General features: G+C 55.3%; 1 protein-coding gene across 1 annotated transcript; it reads right to left on the bottom strand.

Annotated features, from left to right (window-relative positions):
* Positions 1-2,422: 2,422 nt before the first annotated feature.
* COX4I2 (cytochrome c oxidase subunit 4I2) lies at positions 2,423-11,066 on the bottom strand. Its single transcript, XM_079126461.1, has 5 exons — positions 10,949-11,066; positions 9,869-9,950; positions 8,083-8,247; positions 5,387-5,518; positions 2,423-2,665 (listed from the first exon to the last, which is right to left on the bottom strand). The coding sequence occupies exons 2-5, from the start codon at positions 9,948-9,950 to the stop codon at positions 2,529-2,531; spliced, it is 516 nt and encodes a 171-aa protein (XP_078982587.1). The 5' UTR covers positions 10,949-11,066; the 3' UTR covers positions 2,423-2,528.
* Positions 11,067-11,278: the final 212 nt, after the last annotated feature.

The raw sequence follows: 11,278 nt of genomic DNA, 5'->3' as shown, positions 1-11,278 counted from the left end.
TTTTTTTTTTTTTTTTTTTTTCTACAAGGGATTGAACCCAGGGGCGCTTAACCACTGAGCCCCATCCCCAGCCCTTTTATATATTTTATTTAGAGACGGGGTCGTGCTGAGTTGCTTAGGGTCTCATTAATTTGCTGAGGCTGGCCTTGAACTTGTGATCCTCCTGCCCAGACTCCCAAGTTGCCGGAATGACAGGTGTGCACCACTGCTCCTGGCTCATCTTTCATAGTTCAACTTCCTCCAGCCTCGGTCAGTTCCCGGGTTGGTTGGTCCAAGCACCGTGCACCTCCACTTAGCATCCATTTGTGCTACAATTTATGAAGGTGACCATCTGACTAATGTCTCTTTTTCCATTTCAGAATTTCATATTCACAAGGACTGGAATTAATGAGACTGAAATGAGGTCTCATTCGCTCCATCCCCAGATCCTGGGACATCCTGGGTACATAATAAATATTTGTTATCAAATGAATATTGCTGCAACTGCTCTGCCAAGTCCTTCCATTGGCATCTAGGGTGTTGGTGTGCTACTCAGATCTGTCTTCAAAAGGGTGATCCTACGACCACACTTTATCTCACCAGGGCTGCAGCTCCCTTGGGCTGCTCCCAGTCAAGGATGGAGCCCTGTGGGGTTTACTGGGGACAGAGCAGTTTATACAGGGTCTATTGCTGCCTCTCAGCTCCAAATTCACTCTTCAGGAGGCAGTGAGTCTCCTCCACAGGGAGATGCTGAACTCTGCCAGTAGGGGGCACTGCAGGAGGAAGGGCAGCTTCTGTGTGTGTGTGTGGGAGGGGGGAGACAGACATCTAGCCTTGGTCTGCCCACTCATGAGCCCCGTGTCCCTAACTATCAACCCCCTCGTAGCCCCCAGGCCTGGGGACCATCTTCCTGGTGTCCTCCTGATACACACAATTTAGGCCTTGCTTCTGCAAATGTGCCCTGATCCATCCACCCACCCACCCAGGCCTCAGCCCTCTTGGCCTGGTGACTCTGGAGCAGCTGTGACTCAAGCAACCCACCCAACCTGTCACCAACCTGCGGGCTGCAACCACATGGTCGCCTATGAGGTCTAGATCCCAGTGTGGGGAGGGCAAGTGGATCCCTCCCTGGTGACTCCCCTGGGTACCTTTTAAGGTCTCTGTAGAGAGCTACCTCATTGCGTCAGCTGGCGAACGCTTCCTATTAAGCAGCCTCTGTTTGAACGGCCATGTGGGCCTGTCTCCTGACTGAACTCAGACGGTCCCGACGCGCTGGGTCTGAGGCTCCTCCTGTCCACTCCTTCCTGTCCTCTCTTCCTCACAGGTTTCAGACTGCAGCCTCCATCTGAAGTTTCTTCCCATCCCAACTGCCATTGCCCCTCTCCTCGTCCCTCACAGGCATAGCCTCCAGCAAATCTCTTCGCGGGGTTGATTTTTCAGCTGCCCATCACACCAGGGTTGAAATCCCATGGGCCCCTGTGTGCTCTGCTCTTTGGCCCCGGACCAGCGGCCCCATGGCCTGGCCTGCCCTCCCGGGGCGCTCCAGGTCATTCTTCCCCTGTCACCACAGCCCCTGAAGGTCCCCCACACACAAGCCAGAATCCCACCTTAGAGGACGACGCTCTCAGGTTCATCTTTCTTCCCTCCCTCTCTCTCTTTTCTGGTGCCAGGGATTGAGCCCCGTTCCTCACACATGCTAGGCAGCGCCCTGCCACTGAGCTGCCTCCCCAGCCCCGTTCCATCTGATGCGAGGCCTGTCCTGCTATTTCGGTTGCCCGAGTGGAGGCGCCATCTCTCCAGGAGGCCCTCACCTACCGCCCGGCCCCTCTTAACGGCCCTGCATCCCGGATGTTCTGCTTCTCCAGCGCTCTCACTGCCACGGACATACTGTGCATTACAGTCACAATCCGCTTTCCTCCTTCCGTGGAGGAATGTCTCCTCCACGAGGCGGAGGACTTTGTCCTGTTCACTGCTGCAGCCTCAGGGTCTGGATAGTACACGGGACACAGGCCACAGCTGTGGTGGCACACGCCTGTAATCCCAGCAGCTTGGGAGGTTAAGGCTGGAGGATTGCAAGTTCGAGGCCAGCCTCAGCAACCTAGTGAGGCCCTCAGCAACTTAGTGAGACCCTGTCTCAGAATAAAAAGTAAAAAGGACTTGGAACATGGCTCAGTGGTTAAGTACCCCTGGGTTAAATTCCTGGTATTCAAAAAAAAAAAAGTACCCAGTATACAATAGGTGCTCAATAAATGTTTGCTGACTGAACAAAGGCACACCCTTGCCTTTGCCACTCCCTCCCCCTAGAATGACATCCCTTCTTCCTGCCTTTCCCAGTCCAGCCACAGCCCCGACTCCTCCAGGAAGCCCTCCCTGACCCTGGCAGTCTGGGCCCTGAAGGTGGCTCGTTCCCACCTCTCATCTCCTACGAAGTGGAGGCTCAAGGTGGAGAGAAGAGGCCAGCTTTATTGGAGTTAGGGGAGGGGAGGGCGCTGGGGCTCCAGGGCAGGGGCGCTGCAGGCGAAGGCCTGGAAGGCAGCCAGCAGAGGGTGTCACTTCCGCCACTCCTTCTTCTCGTAGTCCCACCGGGAGGCCAGGCCTTGCACCGGGTTGCCCTTCATGTCCAGGATGCGCTGGAGCTGCCGGGCCTTCCACTCGTCCGTCAGGGTCACAGGCTTCTCAGGAAACACTGCGGGGAGAGCACAGGGCGAGGACAGCAATGGCCAGGTCCGGCCCCCCTCCAAGCCAGTCTCCAGCCGCAGGGTGGTGACCTGCTGCGGGGAGCTCCCCCCTCCTATCTGCCCCCGCAGACTCTCCTGAGGCAGCACTCCAGGGGCCTCTAGGTTCTAACCCCAGCCTTGCCTTGACCCCCTGTAGGTGCTGGGCCCAGGCCTTCCCACCTTGAGCCTCAGTGTCCTCCCACTCTGTGGCCAATGGTGGGAGAGCACTGATTTGAAAACTCCCCGGCCATCCTAATCCCTTGCTGTGCGGCCTTGAACAAGTCACTTCACTTCTCTGAGCCTCAGAGTCCTTACCTGTTCAAAATAGGTCCTATCCTCGAGGGTTGTGGGGATGCAGTGAGTTAGCATTTATGAAACAGAGAGGAAGCATCTGCCACGTGTCACCTATTGTCATCATAATCACAGATGTGCTCCCCCTCGCTGGGAGGAGTCGAGGTGTGAGAATTCCCTTTGTTTCCTAAGCAGGGAGGGGTACATTGGTATGAGCTGTTCACTACAGGAACCTGAGAGGGCAGTGCAGAACCCAAAGACCGCAACGATCATCTGGGCACCTGGAGGGCCTGGGGCCACAGATCCCAAGAAGGCAGCCCTTCCTGCATGACCCAGCTGCGCCTGCAACCCACCCAGGCTGCCTGGCCTCCATCACCTGATGCCTTCTCTCCCAGGGAGGGGAAGGGAGGCAGTCATGTTCACGGGCACCTATGTGCCACGCTAGCCCCACCAGACTTTCCCAAAGGCTCTCTCATTTCACCCTCATGCAGGCCAGGAATTCCCATCCCACTCTCGCACAGGAAGCGAGACGGGACCACTGGACAGATTGCTAGCGCTTCCTCAATATCCTCTCATCCAGAGTAATGGCTTTCAGGCCTGAGTGAGCATTAGGACCAGCCAGAGGGTTGTGCAAACGAAAACTGCAGGCAGGGCTGTAGCTCAGAGTTAGAGCTCTTGCCCAGCACGTGCAAGGCCTGGGGTTAGCTTCCCAGCACCAAAGAGAAAGAAAGAAGGAAGGGAGGGAGGAAGACTGGTTCCACCCTCTGAGTGTCTGACTCAGTAGATCTGGAGTGGGGCTGAGAATCTGCATTTCTAACAAGGTTGCAGGTGGTGCTATCTGTCCAGGGACACTTTGAGAACCATTCTTCTAAGGTAATAAAACCTCAGCTGGACATGTGAGACCCAGCAAAAGACTACATTTCCCAGCTTCCCTTGTTGTTAGGCATGATCACGTGAGCACATCTAGCCAATGGGATGCAAGCAGAAGTGGCAGGAGCTGGAGCAGCCATCTTGTGTGTCAAGATGGAAGCTCCAGCTCCAGGTCTGGGGCTGTAGTTCAGTGGCAGAGCACTTGCCTAGCATATGAGTGGCACTGGGTTCAATCTTCAGCACCACATACAAATAAATAAAATAAAGACATTGTGTCCATCTACAACTACCAAAAAAAAAAAAAAAAAGATGGAAGCTCCTAGTGAAGGATGGAAGAGAAACAAGTCAGAAGGAGCCTGCTTTGTGGAGTCCCAATATCTGGATTCTTTTTTTCTTTTCCTCTTTCTTTTTTTTCCCATGCGGCAATAGGGATTGAGCCTAGTGGTATTTATCAGTAAGTGGGACTAAGCTACATCCCCAGTCCTTTGTATTTTTTTATTTTGCGACAGGGTCTTGCTAAGTTGTTGAGGGTCTTGCTCAGCCTCTTGCTGAGGCTGGCCTCCAACTTTCAATCCTCCTGCCCTCAGTCTCCCAAGTCTCTGGGATTACAGGCGTGCACCCCCACACAAGCCTCTGGATTATTTCTTTATCCTCATTTTGTGATAAAGGAATAAACTTCTACATTGCTTAAGTTCTTGTGTTGGGGATTCTTTGTTACAGCATCTGAAACAATATACTGGACTCTACATGGTTAATACACAGTTATCAGTAACAACACCTTCATGACCACGTGGCAAGCACTGACCAGCCTCCCTCTCATTAAATCCTCATGAGAACACTGAGACATGGGCATTATTATCCTGTTTTACTGATGAGGAAACTGAGGCTTTTTGAGGTAGAGTCCCTGATGGGTTATGGAAAACAATATTCCCATAAGACAGCTCTCCAGGAAAAAAGGAGGGACTGTAAGGCTCGGGAGGTGGGAGGGGAAATTGGCCAAACAGTGAACCTCTCCCAGTGCATTCTTTCCTGATAACAATGGGCCCTGAAGGAAAGGGGCGGATAGGGAGTGCCAGGCCATAAACCTTGACCTTCCCCAAGTCAAATTAGTCCTGAATGACCATGGGCAAGATCCGAGCACTCATCGCTGGGTCTGGTCTTCACCTGTACAACCAGCCCCTGAGGGTCAAAACTGCAGGTGCACAGCTTCCAATGACCACATCCTCCTCCACCCTACAAAGCCAGAGTCCCCTCTGTAACTGAGGGCCATTTGTCCATCTGGAAAATGGACCCGACCGTGCCAAAGTCTGTGAAGGGGCCAAGGCTTCTCCGAGTCCCTCCAGGACTGCCTCCCGGCCTTTTGCACGCACAGCCCCTACATCCCAACCCAGCAGCCCCGTTCTGTCCTTCACCCTCCGCCTCTTGGGAGACTTTGGCGAAGTCTTCAGGTGAGTCACAGTATGGCTTCCTTAAGAGTCTGGCCAGTGGCCACGGCCACAAGGCCACAGCCCAGGCCCGCAGCCACTCACCATAGACTCGCTGCCACCACACGAGCAGGGCGGTGAACCCGATGAAGAAGAAGACGCAGCCCACCACGGTCTTCCACTCGCTGGAGCGCCGATTCATCTCTGCGAAGGTCTCGTGGTACTGCAGCCGGTACACTGGAAGCAGGTGGGAGTGGGAAGGGGCCTCCGCCACCCCTATTCCAAAGACCCTGGGCCAAGAGCTGGCCCCCCTCTTCCTCCAGCAAACGCTGTCCATCTGGAAAATCCCCCTCGCCTCTCCCAACACTGGAGACTGGATCCAGGGGCACTCTACCTCTGAGCCACATCCCAGGCCTTTTATTTTTATTTTTTATTTTGAGACAGGGCCTCACTAAATTGCTGAGGCTGGCTTTGAACTTGCAATCCTCCTGCCTCAGCCTCCCGGGCTACTGGGATTACAAGCATGTGCCACTGCACCCAGCTCAGTCAGCAAATTTTTCTTCTTTATTTCTTTTTTGGTGCTGGGGATCGAACCCAGGGCCTCGTGCTTACAAGGCAAGCACTCTACCGACTGAGCTATCTCCCCAGCCCCCCTTTTTTTTTTAAATTTTATTTTTGCCATGCTGGGTCTGGTACCCAGGGCCTCATGCATGTACCCTACCGGTTTGCTATATACCCCCAGTCCCTCCCTCCTTCAGCAAATTCTTACTGAGATTGCACTACGTACAAAGTATGGTCAAGAAGTGGCGCTACAGCCTTGAATAAGCTGGTTGAAAATTCCTGCCTTTGTGGAGCTTGGAGTGGGAGACAAATGGCAAATCTTCAGACAGACTGTGGGCAGGGACTACTTTGGTTAGAGCGGTCAGAGAAGGTCTCTCAGAGGAGATGACACTGGAGCTGAGGCTTGAAGAAATCAAAGGGAGAACAGTCAAGTGAGTACTGGCAGCTAGTGCAAAGGCCCTGAGGCAGGAAAGGGTGAGTGAAGGCCATTGTGGATGAACCAAAGAAGGGAAAGTGTTGCAGTACAGTGTCAGCTGGAGTCAGATCACCCAGGGCCTTGCCAGCTATGAACAGGAGTTTAGATTTTTTTATGAGTTGGGGAGGGTGGACTTTAGACAAGGAAGTGACAAAGTTGTGCTTTTATTTGACTCAACTTTTATCAGGACCCTCGCTTCCCTCACACTAAAGGTTTTCATTCATCTACTTTCTTATTTACTGCTTATCTTTCCTACTTGACTCTAAGCCTCAGGGGAACAAGAACTCACTGTTCACTCTTCGATCCCAGTGACTGGAACAGCGGCTGGTGTACAGGAGATTTTTTTAAAAAATGTATTTAAAACATAGAACTTTTATTTTTGCTTAACATGTCTTCTACTAGTTGTCGAAATATAGCCACAGGTAAGTATCTCTATATGGGGTCTAGCCTGGTTGTCAGGAGGTGGGCAGGCTGGGACTGAGCCCACTGCACCCTGGTGACACCTGAGATCAGGTGGAAGAGGAAAGTGTGCAGGACAGCAGGAGGGGAGGGAGCACCAGGGACGCCCCTTTTCTTTCTTTTTTTTTTTTTTTTTTTGTAGGGCTGGGGTTGGAACTCGGGGCCTGCACACACTAGGCACGCGCTGGACCCTTGAGCTACATCCCAGCCCCAGGAACTACTTCTGCACACATGGACACCGTAAGAGTCTCTCAGAAAAAACATGCCGAGACCTGACCTCAGCGGGGCTCTAGAAAGGAGACTGACCCCTCTTCCTTCCTTGCTTCCTTCTGCCCTCTCCTTTTCTTTCTTTCCCCACTCCCTCTAGCTGTGCTTGGCCACCCTGAGCCCGGGTCTGCTGGGCTGTGAGCTGACGAGAGGACTGCTTCCTGGCTGGGTGCTCACTGTCAGGAGCTCTGAGCTGTAACGGGGAGGAATGGTGGTTTCTGAAATGGAAAGATGGGTGGCAGGGAGAGAGAAAGAAGGAGCGAGATCTGAGAGGAAGGGAGAGGCCTGGAAATGTGAGATTTCAGGGCAAGCATGGAGCTGGCTTGCTTCCAGCCATATGCCCAGTGCCTGGCCTGGTAGTAGGTGCTCAATGACATGCCGGGGTGTGGTGGCACCTGCCTGTAACCCCAGCGATTCAGGAGGCTGAGGCAGGAGGATCTCACCTTTCAAAGCCAGCCTCAGCAAAAGCGAGGTGCTAAGCAACTCAGTGAGACCCTGTCTCTAAATAAAAATATAGAACAGGGCAGGGGATGTGGCTCAGGTTCAATCCCAGGTACTTTAAAAAAAAAAAAAAAAAAAAAGAGCTGAAGAATGAATGAATGGAGAAGCAAGTCCTTGAACCTTGAAACGCTGGAGGTCCGGCTGGGTTCCTCCATTGGTGAGCAGCTCTGAATATCAAAGGGTCAGCCCAGGGGCACTCTGTGGGCAGGACCTGCGGGGCCACCCCGCGGCCTCGGGGTCAGGTTCCCAGCTCCCCGCCTACGCCCTCCCCTCGCTGTTCCCCTCCCCCTCCCCAGTCAATGCAGCCTTCCCCACGCTGCCCCTACTACCTGGAAGCGCCCTCCCGTCCCTTGCAAGTCCTCTGGAGGCCCGCCAGGATCCCGCCTCTCTCCTGTCCCCAGTGCCACCCACCATCAGGCTGCGCACGAAGGCTGGGTGAGCAGGAGAAGGGACGGAGGAGCTTCGGCCCTGGGGCCTTCGGCGGTCTTGCAGGGGCCTCTGTCCCACCTCCCCAGCCAGCCAGCCCGACCCCACGTACAGGCCACCTTCTCGGCATGGCTCAGCTGGGTCCAGCTGCCCTTCTCCTTCTCCTTCAGGGCCCGCTGCTCGGCGCTGAGCTCGGTGCAGAAGGGCTCCTCCGGCATAGGGTAGGAGCGCTGGGCGAAGTAGTCCGTGTAGGGGGTCATCTTGCCCTGGCCCCGGGCTGCGGGCACAAGGAGAGAGATGTGTCCAGTCTGTCCCCAGAACACCTATCTCCAACCATCTCGCTTACGGAGCGAGAGCCACGATAAGGCTTTTGGGTGGGTTGATTCAGGGCTCCGCACATCCGAGCCAGGGGTGTGGTTCTCGCTCCCTCTTTTTGGCAGGACTGGGGACTGAACCAGGGGTACTCTACCACGGAGCTACATCCTCAGCCATTTCTCTTTTTTGAGACAGGGTCTCACTAAAATTGCCCAGGCTGGCCTCGAATTTGCAAGCCTCCTGCCTCTGCCTCCCAAGATGCTGGGATTATAGGCATGCGCCTCCACACCCGGCTGGGGTTAGCTCCGTTTTGCAGATGAACACACTGAGCAGCTACGGGACTTGCTGAAATGCGCAAAGCAAGGGCTGGGCTGCAGTTCAGCCCCTTTGGCCTCGACTCCCGCATTCTCTGGGAAGATTTAAGCCAAGGTGATGTCAGGCAGAGGCCATGGCTTGGCAAAGGCTCAGAGGCAGGAATCCGATAGATATGAAGCCGCAGAGTATAGGATGCGTGCCTCAACAAGGGGTCAAGGGCATGGCTTTGGAGTCAGCGGGTTTGAAGCTGTTTGACCTACCCCAGCACCAATGAGTTCCTTGACTTTGCTGTGCTCAACCCTCATCTGTTAAGTGGGATACTGAGAGTCCAGATGGTACCTGCCTTCCTGCAGGAGCTCAGCACACCATACTGATTCACAGAGGTGGTTTTTACCACTGGCCTCCTTTTCTAGGAGCTTCCCCGATGGTTAAGCCCCCACGACTCCTTGTCGGGGTGCAGAATAAGGCTGGGCACTAGGGATGGTCTTGATAAAGGTTCCTCTGTCCACTGACACAGGAGTGACCCATGTCACCCTAAGGGGACAGCACTGGAGCTGCCTTGGGCAAGGAGTCCTGGTTCTTCTGATGTTCTGGGGCTCGGTCTGTTCATCTGAGAAATGGAGACAGCACAGCGTCCACCTCACACAGTGGTTGTGAAGTCTAAATGTATTAACCTATGTAAAATGCACATCTTGGGGCTGGGGTCGTATCTCAGTGGTACAGCACTTGCCTGGTACATGTGAGGCACTGGGTTCGATCCTCGGCACCACATAAAAATAAATAAAATAAAAGTATAGTATCCATCTACAACTAAACAAGTATATATTTTTTAAATTTTCATCTCAGCTTGGGAAACTACTAAGGGCTCAATAAATGTTTGCTATCCTCCTGAGGGTCAGAAAGTTTCTTCTGATAGCTGGCTGAAGCCTCTCTTGTTTAAGACTCTTTCTTCTGACTAGGACTGATATCAAGGTCTTGGAAAGGAGGATTCAGGGTTCGTGGTGCCGTAGCATGCTTTATCTCCAAAGGCTCTTAGGGGCCTGAGGTTTGCCAGTTGGGCCCTCAGGGGGCTCAGAACAAGGGGTCTGCATCTACATACCCTATAAGCTCCATTTTATGGAGGAAGTCCGTTACAGACCAAGGCATGGAATCAAGGGAAGTGGACAGGGGCCGGGTCCAGGGCTGCATGGGAGGGAGCAGCAGCTTGCATTAAGGACCCCTGCCCCTAACTCCAGAGTTAGGTTGGGACAGAGGGGGTGGAGCCTTACCAGTGCCTCCTGGGCTGTGTGTCCCTCGAGCTGCAAGGCCACCTCTTCTCAGCACGGAGCTCCAGGCAGCTCTGGAGAGCATCTGGGGCAGGTAAGGAGGAGTTCTACCCCTGCTGGCCCCACCTCGCAGGGCCCAGGAAACCCTGTTTCCCCAGTGTGGTGGCAGTGAAGGCCTGAAGGTTCCAAGTCGCCCTTATGCCACTGACCCTTCTAATTTTGTCCACTGTCCCGTGGGGTAGCTGGAGGGTGCTGGATCTTTGGATCCTCTCTTGGGTCCTCAAGGCACTGAGAGGAGTCTTAACTCACCACGTATGGTCTGAACACTACGGGGCTGGAGGCCTGGGTTCTGGTGCCAGCCTGGCCAGATTGGGGGCTCCACCTCAACTGCCCCCAGAGGAAACTGGGTGGGAGTCCAGGTAGGGAGAGGCGGTCCGGAGGCTCTTCCCCCAGGGCCATCTGTGGAGGTCTCTGCACAGATGGTGGGGGAGGGGGACCCTTCCCCCTAATTGAGTGCCTACGTGCGCACAGAGCCGGCGGGCTGGATCTGATGGGGGAGGGGGCAGGCTGAGCCCCACCCCCACCCCTGGGGGACGTCTCGGGTCTGGCATCCCATGGGGGTGGGGAATGGCTTTAGAGGACGGACTGAACTGGGTCAGCAGGAGGGGACAGCACATCTGGGAGGAGGAAGAAAGCATTCCACTTCTGGAAAGAGAAGGGGGTTCCCCCACATCTGGAGAGAGGAAGCGAGCATCCCACCTCTGAAGAGAGAGGGGGTGCCCCAGAACTAGGGAGCGATAGGGGGCACACCGTGTGTGATAAGTGGGAGGGACGCCCCCACAGCTGGGAAGGAAGGACTGGCTCGGCCATCTACCCGGTCAGGGATCCATGGGGTCAGGGATCAATGGGTGGGAGAGCTGGGCGCATCGGGAGGTGGAGCGGGACCTCTATCTGGGGAAAGGGAGCGCGCCCGTGGCGGACAGAGGTACCCGTCAGGAGCCCCCGACCCTCCTCTGCGGCAGGGACCACGGGGCCAGGCCGAGGGGACGGGCTCGGGGCAGCTAGGATCTCCCACCCTCTCACCTCGCGGCTGGCAGCGGCGGCGGAGCGCGACCCGGCTCTCCCAGCGAGTAACGGAGAACAGGCTGAGAAGGGACCAGAGCGCCGGCGCCCGCCCCCCGGCCCGCCCAGCAGCTTTCCTGCGCCGCCCCCGCGTGGGAACGTCCTGTCTCGCCGGTCCAGGGCGCCCGGCCCGAGTCCCTGGGGGAGCGCGGGCCCAAGCCTGCGGGGAGAGCGACCGTCGGGCGACTCCGTGTCAATTCCCTCACCCGCCCAGCTGCTACCCCTGGAGACCCTCAGCTGACAGCGCCCCTCGCTCTCTGTGATGGGCCGTCCCAAGAGCAGGATGCGCCT

Source organism: Sciurus vulgaris (genome assembly GCF_902686455.1).
Source record: "Sciurus vulgaris genome assembly, chromosome: 2".
NCBI lineage: Eukaryota > Metazoa > Chordata > Mammalia > Rodentia > Sciuridae > Sciurus > Sciurus vulgaris.
The sequence above is the reverse complement of the archived record's forward strand: the minus strand, read 5'-3'. Positions and strand labels throughout refer to the sequence as shown.

Bases quoted from the DNA above. Each gene is read 5' to 3' on its own strand.
- COX4I2 (XM_079126461.1), bottom strand. From the start codon at position 9,950: ATGCTCTCCAGAGCTGCCTGGAGCTCCGTGCTGAGAAGAGGTGGCCTT. The intron at 8,248-9,868 runs GTAAGGCTCCAC...TTGTGCCCGCAG, and splicing joins ACACAGCCCAGGAGGCACTG to CCCGGGGCCAGGGCAAGATG. The intron at 5,519-8,082 runs GTACGTGGGGTC...ACCTGCTTCCAG, and splicing joins CCATGCCGAGAAGGTGGCCT to TGTACCGGCTGCAGTACCAC.